The sequence below is a fragment of the Branchiostoma lanceolatum genome, chromosome 1 (assembly GCF_035083965.1).
Source record: "Branchiostoma lanceolatum isolate klBraLanc5 chromosome 1, klBraLanc5.hap2, whole genome shotgun sequence".
Classification (NCBI taxonomy): Eukaryota; Metazoa; Chordata; class Leptocardii; order Amphioxiformes; family Branchiostomatidae; genus Branchiostoma; species Branchiostoma lanceolatum.
This window is the reverse complement of record NC_089722.1, coordinates 44,422,701-44,441,493: the sequence shown is the minus strand read 5'-3', so window position 1 is coordinate 44,441,493 and position 18,793 is coordinate 44,422,701. Positions and strand designations below refer to the sequence as shown.

General features: G+C 45.3%; 1 protein-coding gene across 1 annotated transcript in view; it reads left to right on the top strand.

The window, feature by feature from the left end:
- The window catches only part of LOC136425103 (uncharacterized), a 33,553-nt gene that overhangs the window by 8,006 nt on the left and 6,754 nt on the right, over positions 1 to 18,793 (top strand). Inside the window, exons 7-8 of the mRNA XM_066413897.1 lie at positions 10,915 to 10,976; positions 13,003 to 13,127. Of these exons, the coding sequence (XP_066269994.1) occupies positions 10,915 to 10,976; positions 13,003 to 13,127 (187 nt within the window). The remainder of the gene's footprint in view (positions 1 to 10,914; positions 10,977 to 13,002; positions 13,128 to 18,793) is intronic.

The window sequence follows — 18,793 nt, the reverse complement described above, 5'->3', positions numbered from 1 at the left end:
TGTTCCACAAACCTGATAACTCCACTGCTGTTCCACAAACCTGATAACTCCACTGCTGTTCCACAAACCTGATAACTCCACTGCTGTTCCACAAACCTGATAACTCCACTGCTGTTCCACAAACCTGATAACTCCACTGCTGCTGCACAAACCAACTTACTCCACTGCTGTTCCACAAACCTGACAACTCCACTGCTGTTCCACAAACCTGATAACTCCACTGCTGTTCCACAAACCTGATAACTCCACTGCTGTTCCACAAACCTGATAACTCCACTGCTGTTCCACAAACCTGATAACTCCACTGCTGTTCCACAAACCTGATAACTCCACTGCTGTTCCACAAACCTGATAACTCCACTGCTGCTGCACAAACCAACTTACTCCACTGCTGTTCCACAAACCTGACAACTCCACTGCTGTTCCACAAACCTGACAACTCCACTGCTGTTCCACAAACCTGATAACTCCACTGCTGTTCCACAAACCAACTTACTCCACTGCTGCTGCACAAACCTGACAACTCCACTGCTGTTCCACAAACCTGACAACTCCACTGCTGTTCCACAAACCTGATAACTCCACTGCTGTTCCACAAACCTGATAACTCCACTGCTGTTCCACAAACCTGATAACTCCACTGCTGCTGCACAAACCAACTTACTCCACTGCTGTTCCACAAACCTGACAACTCCACTGCTGTTCCACAAACCTGACAACTCCACTGCTGTTCCACAAACCTGATAACTCCACTGCTGTTCCACAAACCAACTTACTCCACTGCTGCTGCACAAACCTGACAACTCCACTGCTGTTCCACAAACCTGACAACTCCACTGCTGTTCCACAAACCTGATAACTCCACTGCTGTTCCACAAACCTGATAACTCCACTGCTGTTCCACAAACCTGATAACTCCACTGCTGCTGCACAAACCAACTTACTCCACTGCTGCTGCACAAACCTGACAACTCCACTGCTGTTCCACAAACCTGACAACTCCACTGCTGTTCCACAAACCTGATAACTCCACTGCTGTTCCACAAACCTGATAACTCCACTGCTGTTCCACAAACCTGATAACTCCACTGCTGCTGCACAAACCAACTTACTCCACTGCTGTTCCACAAACCTGACAACTCCACTGCTGTTCCACAAACCTGACAACTCCACTGCTGTTCCACAAACCTGATAACTCCACTGCTGTTCCACAAACCAACTTACTCCACTGCTGCTGCACAAACCTGACAACTCCACTGCTGTTCCACAAACCTGACAACTCCACTGCTGTTCCACAAACCTGATAACTCCACTGCTGTTCCACAAACCTGATAACTCCACTGCTGTTCCACAAACCTGATAACTCCACTGCTGCTGCACAAACCAACTTACTCCACTGCTGTTCCACAAACCTGACAACTCCACTGCTGTTCCACAAACCTGACAACTCCACTGCTGTTCCACAAACCTGATAACTCCACTGCTGTTCCACAAACCAACTTACTCCACTGCTGCTGCACAAACCTGACAACTCCACTGCTGTTCCACAAACCTGACAACTCCACTGCTGTTCCACAAACCTGATAACTCCACTGCTGTTCCACAAACCTGATAACTCCACTGCTGTTCCACAAACCTGATAACTCCACTGCTGCTGCACAAACCAACTTACTCCACTGCTGCTGCACAAACCTGACAACTCCACTGCTGTTCCACAAACCTGACAACTCCACTGCTGTTCCACAAACCTGATAACTCCACTGCTGTTCCACAAACCTGATAACTCCACTGCTGTTCCACAAACCTGATAACTCCACTGCTGCTGCACAAACCAACTTACTCCACTGCTGCTGCACAAACCTGACAACTCCACTGCTGTTCCACAAACCTGACAACTCCACTGCTGTTCCACAAACCTGATAACTCCACTGCTGTTCCACAAACCTGATAACTCCACTGCTGTTCCACAAACCTGATAACTCCACTGCTGCTGCACAAACCAACTTACTCCACTGCTGTTCCACAAACCTGACAACTCCACTGCTGTTCCACAAACCTGATAACTCCACTGCTGTTCCACAAACCTGACAACTCCGCTGCTGTTCCACAAACCAACTTACTCCACTGCTGTTCCACAAACCTGACAACTCCACTGCTGTCCACAAACCTGACAACTCCACTGCTGTTCCACAAACCAACTTACTCCACTGCTGTTCCACAAACCTGATAACTCCACTGCTGCTCCACAAACCTGACAACTCCACTGCTGTTCCACAAACCTGATAACTCCACTGCTGCTGCACTCTGTTCAGAGTCTCGACGTTGACATCGAGCCCTGAAACCCCAAGGATCACCAGAAAGGAGATTATTCTCCATCAAAAATGCAAAACTTCATAACCACATCTAACAATACATCAGGGAAGGTTTTTATTGCCTTACAGCCTGCTCACTGGTGACTTTTAATTACATTTCAACCGTCTTCTTGTCAGGCTTGTCACATTATTCAGATTCCTCTGACAGCCAAGCGAGCTGTTTGTCCCTCGAATGAACATTGCAGGAGGAGGGAACAAGCTTATTTTGCAGGAGGAGGGAACAAGCTTATTTTGCAGGAAGAGGGAACAAGCTTATTTTGCAGGAAGAGGGAACAAGCTTATTTTGCAGGATGAGGGAACAAGCTTATTTTGCAGGAAGAGGGAACAAGCTTATTTTGCAGGAGGAGGGAACAAGCTTATTTTGCAGGAAGAGGGAACAAACTTATTTTGCAGGAAGAGGGAACAAGCTTATTTTGCAGGAAGAGGGAACAAGCTTATTTTGCAGGAAGAGGGAACAAGCTTATTTTGCAGGATGAGGGAACAAGCTTATTTTGCAGGAAGAGGGAACAAACTTATTTTGCAGGAAGAGGGAACAAACTTATTTTGCAGGAAGAGGGAACAAGCTTATTTTGCAGGAAGAGGGAACAAGCTTATTTTGCAGGATGAGGGAACAAGCTTATTTTGCAGGAAGAGGGGACAAGCTTATTTTCCAGGAAGAGGGAACAAGCTTATTTTGCAGGATGAGGGAACAAGCTTATTTTGCAGGAAGAGGGAACAAGCTTATTTTGCAGGAAGAGGGAACAAGCTTATTTTGCAGGAGGAGGGAACAAGCTTATTTTGCAGAAAAAGGGAACAACCTTATTTTGCAGGATGAGGGAACAAGCTTATTTTGCAGAAAAAGGGAACAAGCTTATTTTGCAGGAAGAGGGAACAAGCTTATTTTGCAGGAAGAGGGAACAAGCTTATTTTGCAGGAGGAGGGAACAAGCTTATTTTGCAGGAAGAGGGAACAAGCTTATTTTGCAGGAAGAGGGAACAAGCTTATTTTGCAGAAAAAGGGAACAACCTTATTTTGCAGGATGAGGGAACAAGCTTATTTTGCAGAAAAAGGGAACAAGCTTATTTTGCAGGAAGAGGGAACAAACTTATTTTGCAGGAAGAGGGAACAAGCTTATTTTGCAGGAGGAGGGAACAAGCTTATTTTGCAGGAAGAGGGAACAAGCTTATTTTGCAGGATGAGGGAACAAGCTTATTTTGCAGGAAGAGGGAACAAGCTTATTTTGCAGGATGAGGGAACAAGCTTATTTTGCAGGAAGAGGGAACAAGCTTATTTTGCAGGAGGAGGGAACAAGCTTATTTTGCAGGAAGAGGGAACAAACTTATTTTGCAGGAAGAGGGAACAAACTTATTTTGCAGGAAGAGGGAACAAGCTTATTTTGCAGGAAGAGGGAACAAGCTTATTTTGCAGGAAGAGGGAACAAACTTATTTTGCAGGAAGAGGGAACAAGCTTATTTTGCAGGAAGAGGGAACAAACTTATTTTGCAGGAAGAGGGAACAAGCTTATTTTGCAGGAGGAGGGAACAAGCTTATTTTGCAGGAAGAGGGAACAAGCTTATTTTGCAGGAAGAGGGAACAAGCTTATTTTGCAGGAAGAGGGAACAAGCTTATTTTGCAGGAAGAGGGAACAAGCTTATTTTGCAGGAAGAGGGAACAAGCTTATTTTGCAGGAAGAGGGAACAAGCTTATTTTGCAGGAAGAGGGAACAAGCTTATTTTGCAGGAAGAGGGAACAAGCTTATTTTGCAGGAAGAGGGAACAAGCTTATTTTGCAGGAAGAGGGAACAAACTTATTTTGCAGGAAGAGGGAACAAGCTTATTTTGCAGGAAGAGGGAACAAACTTATTTTGCAGGAAGAGGGAACAAGCTTATTTTGCAGGAGGAGGGAACAAGCTTATTTTGCAGGAGGAGGGAACAAGCTTATTTTGCAGGAAGAGGGAACAAACTTATTTTGCAGGAAGAGGGAACAAGCTTATTTTGCAGGAAGAGGGAACAAGCTTATTTTGCAGGAAGAGGGAACAAACTTATTTTGCAGGAAGAGGGAACAAGCTTATTTTGCAGGAGGAGGGAACAAGCTTATTTTGCAGGAGGAGGGAACAAGCTTATTTTGCAGGAAGAGGGAACAAGCTTATTTTGCAGGAAGAGGGAACAAGCTTATTTTGCAGGAAGAGGGAACAAGCTTATTTTGCAGGAAGAGGGAACAAGCTTATTTTGCAGGAAGAGGGAACAAGCTTATTTTGCAGGAAGAGGGAACAAGCTTATTTTGTAGGAAGAGGGAACAAGCTTATTTTGCAGGAAGAGGGAACAAGCTTTTTTGCAGGAAGAGGGAACAAGCTTATTTTGCAGGAAGAGGGAACAAACTTATTTTGCAGGAAGAGGGAACAAGCTTATTTTGCAGGAAGAGGGAACAAACTTATTTTGCAGGAAGAGGGAACAAGCTTATTTTGCAGGAGGAGGGAACAAGCTTATTTTGCAGGAGGAGGGAACAAGCTTATTTTGCAGGAAGAGGGAACAAACTTATTTTGCAGGAAGAGGGAACAAGCTTATTTTGCAGGAAGAGGGAACAAGCTTATTTTGCAGAAAAAGGGAACAACCTTATTTTGCAGGATGAGGGAACAAGCTTATTTTGCAGAAAAAGGGAACAAGCTTATTTTGCAGGAAGAGGGAACAAACTTATTTTGCAGGAAGAGGGAACAAGCTTATTTTGCAGGAAGAGGGAACAAGCTTATTTTGCAGGAAGAGGGAACAAGCTTATTTTGCAGGAGGAGGGAACAAGCTTATTTTGCAGGAGGAGGGAACAAGCTTATTTTGCAGGAAGAGGGAACAAGCTTATTTTGCAGGATGAGGGGACAAGCTTATTTTGCAGGAAGAGGGAACAAGCTTATTTTTGCAGGAAGAGGGGACAAGCTTATTTTGCAGAAAAAGGGAACAAGCTTATTTTGCAGGAAGAGGGAACAAACTTATTTTGCAGGAAGAGGGAACAAGCTTATTTTGCAGGAAGAGGGAACAAGCTTATTTTGCAGAAAAAGGGAACAACCTTATTTTGCAGGATGAGGGAACAAGCTTATTTTGCAGAAAAAGGGAACAAGCTTATTTTGCAGGAAGAGGGAACAAACTTATTTTGCAGGAAGAGGGAACAAGCTTATTTTGCAGGAAGAGGGAACAAGGTTATTTTGCAGGAAGAGGGAACAAGCTTATTTTGCAGGATGAGGGAACAAGCATATTTTGCAGGAAGAGGGAACAAGCTTATTTTGCAGAAAAAGGGAACAAGCTTATTTTGCAGGAAGAGGGAACAAACTTATTTTGCAGGAAGAGGGAACAAGCTTATTTTGCAGGAAGAGGGAACAAGCTTATTTTGCAGAAAAAGGGAACAACCTTATTTTGCAGGATGAGGGAACAAGCTTATTTTGCAGAAAAAGGGAACAAGCTTATTTTGCAGGAAGAGGGAACAAACTTATTTTGCAGGAAGAGGGAACAAGCTTATTTTGCAGGAAGAGGGAACAAGCTTATTTTGCAGGAAGAGGGAACAAGCTTATTTTGCAGGAAGAGGGAACAAGCTTATTTTGCAGGAGGAGGGAACAAGTTTATTTTGCAGGAGGAGGGAACAAGCTTATTTTGCAGGAAGAGGGAACAAGCTTATTTTGCAGGATGAGGGGACAAGCTTATTTTGCAGGAAGAGGGAACAAGCTTATTTTTGCAGGAAGAGGGGACAAGCTTATTTTGCAGGAAGAGGGAACAAGCTTATTTTGCAGGATGAGGGAACAAGCTTATTTTGCAGGAAGAGGGGACAAGCTTATTTTGCAGGAAGAGGGAACAAGCGTATTTTGCAGGAAGAGGGAACAAGTTTATTTTGCAGGAAGAGGGAACAAGCTTATTTTGCAGGAAGAGGGAACAGGCTTATTTTGCAGGAAGAGGGAACAAGCTTATTTTGCAGGAAGAGGGAACAGGCTTATTTTGCAGGAAGAGGGAACAAGCTTATTTTGCAGGAAGAGGGAACAAGCTTATTTTGCAGGAAGAGGGGACAAGCTTATTTTGCAGGAAGAGGGAACAAGCTTATTTTGCAGGAAGAGGGAACAAGCTTACAGAAGTTGGACATCTGTCTTCAGATCTCTGTTTTGCTTCCTGCTGCTGTGACATCTTGGTCATGTTTGTAATGTTTGCCTACAAAAATGAGTTTGGTGTTAAGTAAGACTTTGTTACTGATGCCTGGTAGTAAAGAAAGTGCATGTCATCTTGTATATCAGCATTCAGTTGTGCTTTATCGTAACAAAGGAGTTTGGCTATCGGATTAATGCATCGCTGTTGTGCATGCTGGGTTTGGCATGCTGGATTGTTGCATCGCTGTTATGGTACTGAAAGCCTGGCTGTGAATAAGCAGCCATCCCTGGTACTGAAAGCCTGGCTGTGAATAAGCAGCTATCCCTGGTACTGAAAGCCTGGCTGTGAATAAGCAGCCATCCCTGGTACTGAAAGCCTGATTGTGAATAAGCAGCTATCCCTGGTACTGAAAGCCTGATTGTGAATAAGCAGCTATCCCTGGTACCGAAAGCCTGGTTGTGAATAAGCAGCTACCCCTGGTACTGAAAGCCTGGCTGTGAATAAGCAGCTATCCCTGGTGCTGAAAGCCTGGTTGTGAATAAGCAGCTATCCCTGGTACTGAAAGCCTGGTTGTGAATAAGCAGCCATCCCTCGTACTGAAAGCCTGGCTGTGAATAAGCAGCTATCCCTGGTACTGAAAGCCTGATTGTGAATAAGCAGCTATCCCTGGTACTGAAAGCCTGATTGTGAATAAGCAGCTATCCCTGGTACTGAAAGCCTGGTTGTGAATAAGCAGCCATCCCTCGTACTGAAAGCCTGGTTGTGAATAAGCAGCTACCCCTGGTACTGAAAGCCTGGTTGTGAATAAGCAGCTATCCCTGGTACTGAAAGCCTGGTTGTGAATAAGCAGCTATCCCTGGTGCTAAAAGCCTGGTTGTGAATAAGCAGCTATCCCTGGTACTGAAAGCCTGATTGTGAATAAGCAGCTATCCCTGGTACTGAAAGCCTGGTTGTGAATAAGCAGCCTCCCTGGTACTGAAAGCCTGGTTGTGAATAAGCAGCTATCCCTGGTGCTAAAAGCCTGGCTGTGAATAAGCAGCTATCCCTGGTACTGAAAGCCTGGTTGTGAATAAGCAGCCATCCCTGGTACTGAAAGCCTGATTGTGAATAAGCAGCTATCCCTGGTACTGAAAGCCTGGTTGTGAATAAGCAGCCATCCCTCGTACTGAAAGCCTGGTTGTGAATAAGCAGCTACCCCTGGTACTGAAAGCCTGGTTGTGAATAAGCAGCTATCCCTGGTACTGAAAGCCTGGTTGTGAATAAGCAGCTATCCCTGGTGCTAAAAGCCTGGCTGTGAATAAGCAGCTATCCCTGGTACTGAAAGCCTGGTTGTGAATAAGCAGCTATCCCTGGTACTGAAAGCCTGATTGTGAATAAGCAGCCTCCCTGGTACTGAAAGCCTGATTGTGAATAAGCAGCTATCCCTGGTACTGAAAGCCTGGTTGTGAATAAGCAGCCTCCCTGGTACTGAAAGCCTGATTGTGAATAAGCAGCTATCCCTGGTACTGAAATCCTGGTTGTGAATAAGCAGCCTCCATGGTACTGAAAGCCTGGCTGTAGTTAAGCAGCTATCCCTGGTACTGAAAGCCTGGCTGTGAATAAGCAGCTATCCCTGGTACTGAAAGCCTGGTTGTGAATAAGCAGCCTCCATGGTACTGAAAGCCTGGTTGTGAATAAGCAGCTATCCCTGGTGCTAAAAGCCTGGTTGTGAATAAGCAGCTATCCCTGGTACTGAAAGCCTGGCTGTAGTTAAGCAGCTATCCCTGGTACTGAAGGCCTGGTTGTGAATAAGCAGCTATCCCTGGTGCTAAAAGCCTGGTTGTGAATAAGCAGCCTCCCTGGTACTGAAAGCCTGATTGTGAATAAGCAGCTATCCCTGGTACTGAAAGCCTGGTTGTGAATAAGCAGCTATCCCTGGAACTGAAAGCCTGGTTGTGAATAAGCAGCTATCCCTGGTACTGAAAGCCTGATTGTGAATAAGCAGCTATCCCTGGTACTGAAAGCCTGATTGTGAATAAGCAGCTATCCCTGGTACTGAAAGCCTGGTTGTGAATAAGCAGCTATCCCTGGTACTGAAAGCCTGATTGTGAATAAGCAGCTATCCCTGGTACTGAAAGCCTGGTTGTGAATAAGCAGCCTCCCTGGTACTGAAAGCCTGATTGTGAATAAGCAGCTATCCCTGGTACTGAAATCCTGGTTGTGAATAAGCAGCCTCCATGGTACTGAAAGCCTGGCTGTAGTTAAGCAGCTATCCCTGGTACTGAAAGCCTGGCTGTGAATAAGCAGCTATCCCTGGTACTGAAAGCCTGGTTGTGAATAAGCAGCCTCCATGGTACTGAAAGCCTGGTTGTGAATAAGCAGCTATCCCTGGTGCTAAAAGCCTGGTTGTGAATAAGCAGCTATCCCTGGTACTGAAAGCCTGGTTGTGAATAAGCAGCTATCCCTGGTACTGAAAGCCTGGTTGTGAATAAGCAGCTATCCCTGGTGCTAAAAGCCTGGTTGTGAATAAGCAGCTATCCCTGGTACTGAAAGCCTGGCTGTGAATAAGCAGCTATCCCTGGTACTGAAAGCCTGGTTGTGAATAAGCAGCTATCCCTGGTGCTAAAAGCCTGGTTGTGAATAAGCAGCTGTCCCTGGTACTGAAAGCCTGATTGTGAATAAGCAGCTATCCCTGGTGCTAAAAGCCTGGTTGTGAATAAGCAGCTATCCCTGGTACTGAAAGCCTGGCTGTGAATAAGCAGCTATCCCTGGTACTGAAAGCCTGGTTGTGAATAAGCAGCTATCCCTGGTGCTAAAAGCCTGGTTGTGAATAAGCAGCTGTCCCTGGTACTGAAAGCCTGATTGTGAATAAGCAGCTATCCCTGGTACTGAAAGCCTGGTTGTGAATAAGCAGCTATCCCTGGTGCTAAAAGCCTGGCTGTAGTTAAGCAGCTATCCCTGGTACTGAAGGCCTGGTTGTGAATAAGCAGCTATCCCTGGTGCTAAAAGCCTGGTTGTGAATAAGCAGCCTCCCTGGTACTGAAAGCCTGATTGTGAATAAGCAGCTATCCCTGGTACTGAAAGCCTGGTTGTGAATAAGCAGCTATCCCTGGTACTGAAAGCCTGATTGTGAATAAGCAGCTATCCCTGGTACTGAAAGCCTGGTTGTGAATAAGCAGCCTCCCTGGTACTGAAAGCCTGATTGTGAATAAGCAGCTATCCCTGGTACTGAAATCCTGGTTGTGAATAAGCAGCCTCCATGGTACTGAAAGCCTGGCTGTAGTTAAGCAGCTATCCCTGGTACTGAAAGCCTGGCTGTGAATAAGCAGCTATCCCTGGTACTGAAAGCCTGGTTGTGAATAAGCAGCTATCCCTGGTACTGAAAGCCTGATTGTGAATAAGCAGCTATTCCTGGTACTGAAAGCCTGGTTGTGAATAAGCAGCCTCCCTGGTACTGAAAGCCTGATTGTGAATAAGCAGCTATCCCTGGAACTGAAAGCCTGATTGTGAATAAGCAGCTATCCCTGGTGCTAAAAGCCTGGTTGTGAATAAGCAGCTATCCCTGGTGCTAAAAGCCTGGTTGTGAATAAGCAGCTACCCCTGGTACTGAAAGCCTGGTTGTGAATAAGCAGCTATCCCTGGTACTGAAAGCCTGATTGTGAATAAGCAGCTATCCCTGGTACTGAAAGCCTGGTTGTGAATAAGCAGCCTCCCTGGTACTGAAAGCCTGATTGTGAATAAGCAGCTATCCCTGGTGCTAAAAGCCTGGCTGTGAATAAGCAGCTATCCCTGGTACTGAAAGCCTGGTTGTGAATAAGCAGCTATCCCTGGTACTGAAAGCCTGATTGTGAATAAGCAGCTATCCCTGGAACTGAAAGCCTGGTTGTGAATAAGCAGCCTCCCTGGTACTGAAAGCCTGATTGTGAATAAGCAGCTATCCCTGGTACTGAAAGCCTGGTTGTGAATAAGCAGCTATCCCTGGTGCTAAAAGCCTGGTTGTGAATAAGCAGCCATCCCTCGTACTGAAAGCCTGGTTGTGAATAAGCAGCCTCCCTGGTACTGAAAGCCTGATTGTGAATAAGCAGCTATCCCTGGAACTGAAAGCCTGATTGTGAATAAGCAGCCATCCCTGGTGCTAAAAGCCTGGTTGTGAATAAGCAGCTATCCCTGGTACTGAAAGCCTGGTTGTGAATAAGCAGCCATCCCTCGTACTGAAAGCCTGGTTGTGAATAAGCAGCCTCCCTGGTACTGAAAGCCTGATTGTGAATAAGCAGCTATCCCTGGAACTGAAAGCCTGATTGTGAATAAGCAGCCATCCCTGGTGCTAAAAGCCTGGTTGTGAATAAGCAGCTATCCCTGGTACTGGTGACTGCTCCTACCTACAGGTGTTGTTGTTACTGAGGTTCCTGTTTGTGTTTATTGTTTGTGTTTATTGTTCATTGTGTTTATTGTTTGTGCCTGTGTTCCAGGGCGCCCTGGGCAGACTACTCCTACCTGGAGGTCCTGTTGTCTTTGGCCAGCTCGACTATGGGTGAGATTCTCTCCTTTCTTGCTGTCAAAGTAGCGCAGCAGTTCAGCTGTTCCTACAGACTTCAGCCACCAAATGTAAGGCTGCAGGGTTTTTTCTCTTTGTCAAAGCTAAGAAACATCTCAACTGTCAACATATTAGTAGGCAGACTGCACAATTACAACTCATAAGTACACATACGCTCATGCTTGCACATCATACATGCACACATCCACACACTGCAGTCAATTCTTATTGTAGCATAATTTTCACTTCTGTAATCAAGGAAGTTTGAATGTTGCAATCCTCTTATAGTTGTTCTATCTATATGCAAAAAGGTCAAAGTAATTTTAACATTTATGAAAAAACTGATGCGATTCTGGGTAGAGATAAATGATTAAGATGGATGAAGTTCAAGTGTCAGTCCATCGTTAAATGCAACTGTTACCGAGTAGCTAACACAAGCTGCCAAACATGGATTAAAACATATCTTGTTGAAGACCCGCTGTGGCATGAACTCCATTAACTGTTGCGTTTGTTTCAATCAGACCCAAAGGAACCATAAAATTGTTTCTGTTTCCCTTCCAGTTTCTGTTCAAATATTCAAATATTTTACAATGCTAATAGGTATGGATTAGGGACTGTTTATGAATGTAGATGTGATGCTGAATCTATCGACATGTAACAGATTTTTCTCACACAAACACTGAACCGGGGTACATGTTCCTCACACAAACACTGAACCGGGGTACATGTTCCTCACACAAACACTGAACCGGGGTGCATGTTCCTCACACAAACACTGAACCGGGGTACATGTTCCTCACACAAACCCTGAAACAGGGGGTACATGTTCCTCACACACAAACCCTGAAACAGGGGGTGCATGTTCCTCACACAAACACTGAACCGGGGTACATGTTCCTAACACAAACCCTGAAACAGGGGGTACATGTTCCTCACACAAACCCTGAAACAGGGGGTACATGTTCCTCACACAAACCCTGAAACAGGGGGTACATGTTCCTCACACACAAACCCTGAAACAGGGGGTGCATGTTCCTCACACAAACACTGAACCGGGGTACATGTTCCTCACACAAACCCTGAACCGGGGTACATGTTCCTCACACAAACACTGAACCGGGGTACATGTTCCTCACACAAACACTGAAACAGGGGGTACATGTTCCTCACACACAAACCCTGAAACAGGGGGTACATGTTCCTCACACACAAACCCTGAAACAGGGGGTGCATGTTCCTCACACAAACACTGAACCGGGGTACATGTTCCTAACACAAACCCTGAAACAGGGGGTACATGTTCCTCACACAAACCCTGAAACAGGGGGTACATGTTCCTCACACAAACCCTGAAACAGGGGGTACATGTTCCTCACACACAAACCCTGAAACAGGGGGTACATGTTCCTCACACACAAACCCTGAAACAGGGGGTGCATGTTCCTCACACAAACACTGAACCGGGGTACATGTTCCTCACACAAACACTGAACCGGGGTACATGTTCCTCACACAAACCCTGAACCGGGGTACATGTTCCTCACACAAACACTGAACCGGGGTACATGTTCCTCACACACAAACACTGAACCGGGGTACATGTTCCTCACACAAACCCTGAAACAGGGGGTACATGTTCCTCACACAAACACTGAACCGGGGTACATGTTCCTCACACACAAACCCTGAAACAGGGGGTACATGTTCCTCACACAAACCCTGAAACAGGGGGTACATGTTCCTCACACAAACACTGAAACAGGGGGTACATGTTCCTCACACAAACACTGAACCGGGGTACATGTTCCTCACACACAAACACTGAACCGGGGTGCATGTTCCTCACACAAACACTGAACCGGGGTACATGTTCCTCACACAAACACTGAACCGGGGTACATGTTCCTCACACACAAACCCTGAAACAGGGGGTACATGTTCCTCACACACAAACACTGAACCGGGGTGCATGTTCCTCACACAAGCCCTGAAACAGCTGGTTCCATTTTGCCTGTTTCCCCAGTCCACGTCCACTCTGCTCTGCACTTCATCAGGAAACTCTTCTCACCGGCCTTCCTCCTGCTGGTGGTGCTGCGGATTGCTACTGTTCTACATGTGGTATCAGCCCTTTCCAGGGGGAGTGAGGAGGTAAGGCTCAACAGCCAATCACATGTGTTTTGGTGTTAACACATCTAACATACACAGAATATTCACATGACTACCCCCTCGTTTTGTATATGTGTGTGTCTCACTTGTTGTATGATGAAAAGTTCAGGTTTTTCTTCCATGCCCTGTTGAGGCAAGGCTCATTTTGACCTTGACTTATCCTGCAGAGGAGTGTTTACCTTGCTCTTAACTTCAATGTTGCATAAGAGCCTTACTGACGACGTCCTTATATTGCCAGCTAATCTCCCCGAGAAGCGTAGAGGCTTTGGTTAAGCTGTTTATTATGAAGAAATAATGAGAAGTAATGATCTACACCGAGGTGCTCTGTCTAATCTGTAGTCATGACAACCGCTGCACTCTAACCTGTAGTCATAACAACCAAGGCACTCTAACATGCCTAACCTGCTGTAGTGTCTTGGGTTAGTAACAGTCAGTAGTCATGACAACCGAGGTAAGCTGGTGTTGATAACAGTCCGTAGTCATGACAACCGTGGTAAGCTGGAGTTGATAACAGTCCGTAGTCATGACAACTGAGGTAAGCTGGAATTTATAACAGTCTGTAGTCATGACAACTGAGGTAAGCCGGAGTTGATAACAGTCCGTAGTCATGACAACTGAGGTAAGCCGGAGTTGATAACAGTCCGTAGTCATGACAACTGAGGTAAGCTGGAATTTATAACAGTCTGTAGTCATGACAACTGAGGTAAGCTGGAGTTGATAACAGTCTGTAGTCATGACAACCGAGGTAAGCTGGAGTTGATAACAGTCCGTAGTCATGACAACTGAGGTAAGCTGGATTTGATAACAGTCTGTAGTCATGACAACCGAGGTAAGCTGGAGTTGATAACAGTCCGTAGTCATGACAACCGAGGTAAGCTGGAGTTGATAACAGTCCGTAGTCATGACAACCGAGGTAAGCTGGAGTTGATAACAGTCCGTAGTCATGACAAGCCGGCCTTTGTCTTGTAGTGTTATCAGGGGGTCGACCATTTCAGGCTAAAGATTTGTTGCTTCGCTCATCGGCGTAGTTTCTGATGGACTCCATAATTTTCCTCAGTGGGGTTCTTACCTCTTTATCTTGTCCTGCGGTGTCCTTACTCCTTATCTTGTACTGTGGCATCCTTACTTCCTTATCTGGGGAGTCAGGACTCCTGCATTGCTGCTGAGATGGGTGCTTCGCCTCTGCAGCCCTTTTCTGGTCTGTAACACACAGATGTGCCTGACGTTTAGTAGCCTGTTGTGGTTCTTCTACTGATTATCATGTTGACGGGATGTGCAAAGTCAGATCCTTAATTAGGCCTTGTTAATTGTGCTCATTAATCCCGGGGATATGAAGGGCACCCTGGGAAATAAGGCCGGGGCTGGCTGATGTTCTGCTCTAAAGCTGACAGGAGAAGAGCTTCGGGTTGTCTTTAACCTCCCGAATGTTAAGGTAGCAGTTTGGTATCACATTTGTATTGGTTTTAGGCAGCAGGGAGAAGGTTAATTAGCTTCAGGATTGTCTTTCAGTAGCTTCGGGGTGTTATGAAAATGATTTCCTCATTTTTATTGATCAAGCAAGGAAGGCTACTTTAGAATTTTCTCACAATTTGTGTAAATGAGGCCCTGATTCACATTATTCATGTCGCCTTTACTTAACTTCGAAATGCTACAAGTATGAAACTCCCATAATTTTTCTTACCAATATGGAATGATGGTATTTTCTCAACGATTATTCAAAAGAGGTCTTTATTTGCATTATTGATATCTATCAACAGGCCTCTCTTTGCCAGCTACATATGTCACATATTTATAGTCTGATCAGGGAATGCAGTGGGGTTAAACTCTTTCCGCATTAATTATGCAAATAAGCTCCTGGTTTGCATAGTTAGTATCTGATTATGTCCATAATCTCTTAAGGTGTCTACATACCAAAAATCATGTCAACCCCTTCCTTAGTTATTCTCTTTCAGTGTTTGAAGCAAAATTGGCTCCAGCAGTTTCAATGAAGCCGTCATGGGGTCCAAAGCTCTTACTCTATGCACCTAGAGCTGTCTACCTCTCCAAAATCATGACCACAGCATGTCCAAACCACGAGATATCAAAACCTGAAGTTCTGCTGCAGTACCTAAGAAAGCCACTAGGTGGCCCCTTATCGTTCTTCTGACCTATACCCACCTATCAGATATCATCAGGATCCGTCCACAGCTTTTCTAGTTTTGTGGTCCGCAGAGAAACAAACAGGACCAAAAATATAACCAACAGCAAAAAAGCAGGAAAAGTAGAAAGCAAAAAAAAGTGGAAACTGAAATTGGATAGTTGGTGCTTCTCGTAAGCCCTAAGCGCAGTTTTAACCATCAGTGTGGAAAGACAGAAAGGCTTCAAGTCAAAGATGTAATTTTTCAATCCATTTTGACAAAATACCTGATTTTCATCCATAGACGTTGATAAGACTCATTAGCCGCCTGTTTGCTGCAGCTTCAGGACCGAATCATCATCATCATCATCAGGGCTTTAATGGCTTATCAGTCAAGTTCACAGAACTGTATTTATCAAAGATTGGGAGATTATCCGGAGCCCATTCTTGTTATTTGTGGAGTCACCATCAGTGACCTTGCCTCACATTACTGACCTTGCCTCACATCAGTGACCTTACCGCACATCACTGACCTTGCCTCACATCACTGACCTTGCCTCACATCACTGACCTTGCGTCACATCACTGACCTTGCCTCACATCAGTGACCTTGCCTCACATCAGTGACCGTGCCTCACATCAGTGACCGTGCCTCACATCACTGACCTTGCCTCACACCAATGATCTCCCCTTACTGCACCTGACTTTGTGTCCTTACTGCACCTGACTTTGTGTCCTTACTGCACCTGACTTTGTGTCCTTACTGCAGCTGACTTTGTGTCCTTACTGCCCCTGACTTTGTGTCCTTACTGCACCTGGCTTTGTGTCCTTACTGAACCTGACTTTGTGTCCTTATTGCACCTGACTTTGTGTCCTTACTGAACCTGACTTTGTGTCCTTGCTGCCCCTGACTTTGTGTCCTTACTGAACCTGACTTTGTGTCCTTACTGCACCTGGCTTTTTGTCCTTACTGCAGCTGACTTTGTGTCCTTACTGCCCCTGACTTTGTGTCCTTACTGCCCCTGACTTTGTGTCCTTACTGAACCTGACTTTGAGTCCTTATTGCACCTGACTTTGTGTCCTTACTGAACCTGACTTTGTGTCCTTGCTGCCCCTGGCTTTTTGTCCTTACTGCACCTGACTTTGTGTCCTTACTGCACCTGGCTTTGATATCCTTGTCCTCTTGCTGCCCCTGGCTTTTTGTCATTGTCCCCTTACTGCACCTCCGAACGCTGCTCTATCTGAACATCTCCAACCTGACGCCAAGACGAATGTGTGGCTTCTACTGTAACATTAAGTAAAGATCGATTTGAGCTGCTTTAAGTCCCACGATGCAGCATTGAACCTGAAGTCTTAGTTGTTCCTATAATCAACTGTCATTAACGAGATTACAGCATTAACAACTGTCAACTTAATTACAACATGATAAGCAATTAAATTAAGCAATTTGTTAAAAATTGACATAATTGCTTTATTTGGTGGAAGAGTAGTTATGGCAGTCATTTTGATAAGTTAGGTGATTTGTCCTGAGTGATGCTGTATTTGAAGACTGCTAATGCTGGTGGAAGCTTACTGAAACAGTGAAGCAGTTAGGCAAACCGGGCAAACACTCTGGAACATTGGCCTCATTCTGCCGGGGTATTTTTCCTTCTTGAAGGGCTGCTGGATTGAACTGTGACATTGGGTCTTGTTTTCATGTAAACTAGGAGCCTTTTCATTCAGCAGCTTTACACAAAGCTTGGAGCTAGTTGTGTGATGCAAGACACAATGTAACCCGACCAGGTCAGTGCACCCTTCCCTACAAAACCGTAGACTTCTTAGCCCTTCTCTACAACACTGTAGCTTTCTGAAACCTTCCCTGCAAACCTGTAGCTTTCTGAAACCTTCCTTACACTACCAACAATGCATTTTCTTATTTTTTCATGTTTCTTATTATACACAGGATAACATTCTAAAAAGAAGAAAACTTTCTGTATTTAAGAAAAAACATTTTGTCCACGAGTTGATAGTTTTTTCTTACTAAGTAATCTTTTCGTAGAAAATTTGCCTTGAAGTAAGATTATTCAAGAAAGGGGAGAGAAAAATCCTAATATCATGTTTAAGATCATCATCATCATCATTATGTCGGACAGGTTGCCCGGACCAAGTCCACCCTCTTCCTCCAGTCGCTACTGTCCGCCATTAAGTGTTCTAGGTCTTCGGCCCTCACCCCTACGTCGCAAGCAAGTTGGTCAATATTAGGATTTTTTTTCTCTACACAGTAGTTCTGTAGCCTTACTCTATACAGTAGTTCTGTAGCAGTTCTTTACACAGTGCTTTAGCAGTGTTCTACACAGCAGTTCTGCAGCACAGAGCAGTTTTGTAGCAGTGCTCTACACAGTAGTTCTGTACCAGTGTTCTACACAGTTCTGTGGCAGTGCTCTACACAGTAGTTCTGTAGCTGTGTTCTACACAGTAGTTCTGTACCAGTGTTCTACACAGTTATGTAGCAGTGCTCTACACAGTAGTTCTGTATATATTGCAGTGCTCTACACAGTAGTTCTATAGCAGTGCTCTACACATTAGTTCTGTAGCAGTGCTCTACACAGTAGTTCTGTAGCTGTGTTCTACACAGTAGTTCTGTAGCTGTGTTCTACACAGTTATGTAGCAGTGCTCTACACAGTAGTTCTGTACCAGTGTTCTACACAGTTATGTAGCAGTGCTCTACACAGTAGTTCTGTATATATTGCAGTGCTCTACACAGTAGTTCTATAGCAGTGCTCTACACATTAGTTCTGTAGCAGTGCTCTACACAGTAGTTCTGTAGCAGTACTCTACACAGTAGTTCTGTAGCTGTGCTCTACACAGTAGTTCTGTAGCAGTACTCTACACAGTAGTTCTGTAGCTGTGCTCTACACAGTAGTTCTGTAGCTGTGTTCTACACAGTTCTGTGGCAGTGCTCTACACAGTAGTTCTGTACCAGTGCTCTACACAGTAGTTCTGTACCAGTGCTCTACACAGTAGTTCTGTAGCTGTGCTCTACACGGAGTGCTCAGCAGAGTTTTTTTGGGGTCCAGACTGATCCCCTCATTTCCCCTTCAGCAGCCCAGAGAAGATCAGATCCCGGCAGCGAGTGTCACGACGACGTTCTGTAATCACCAGGGATCGCCGAGCAACAGATGACACCCCTGGCGATAGCATCACATGCGTGCCATCAGACCCTCTCTGTTGGCCTGTAATGGAAACAAACTGTTGATCTAATTGAAATTTGCTGGGGAAGCCTCTCCCCGCGCGTATCTGCCTCCCCTGATGCTGCCGATGGAGGGTGGCAGACGGAGAAGGCCGACGTCGTAAGTCCCGATCCTGCCGGAGAAAACGTCAATTAGAGCAGGTTTAATCTGTGAGCGGAGTGGGCTGAGCACTCTCTCGGGCACGCTGGTCATTAGCAGGACATTAGTGCCGCAGCTCACAGGCTATATTTGGCACACGGAGAGATCTAAACGTATCATTGACTCGAGGGGCTTTTAGAGGACAGGTTAGATGAAATGTCTG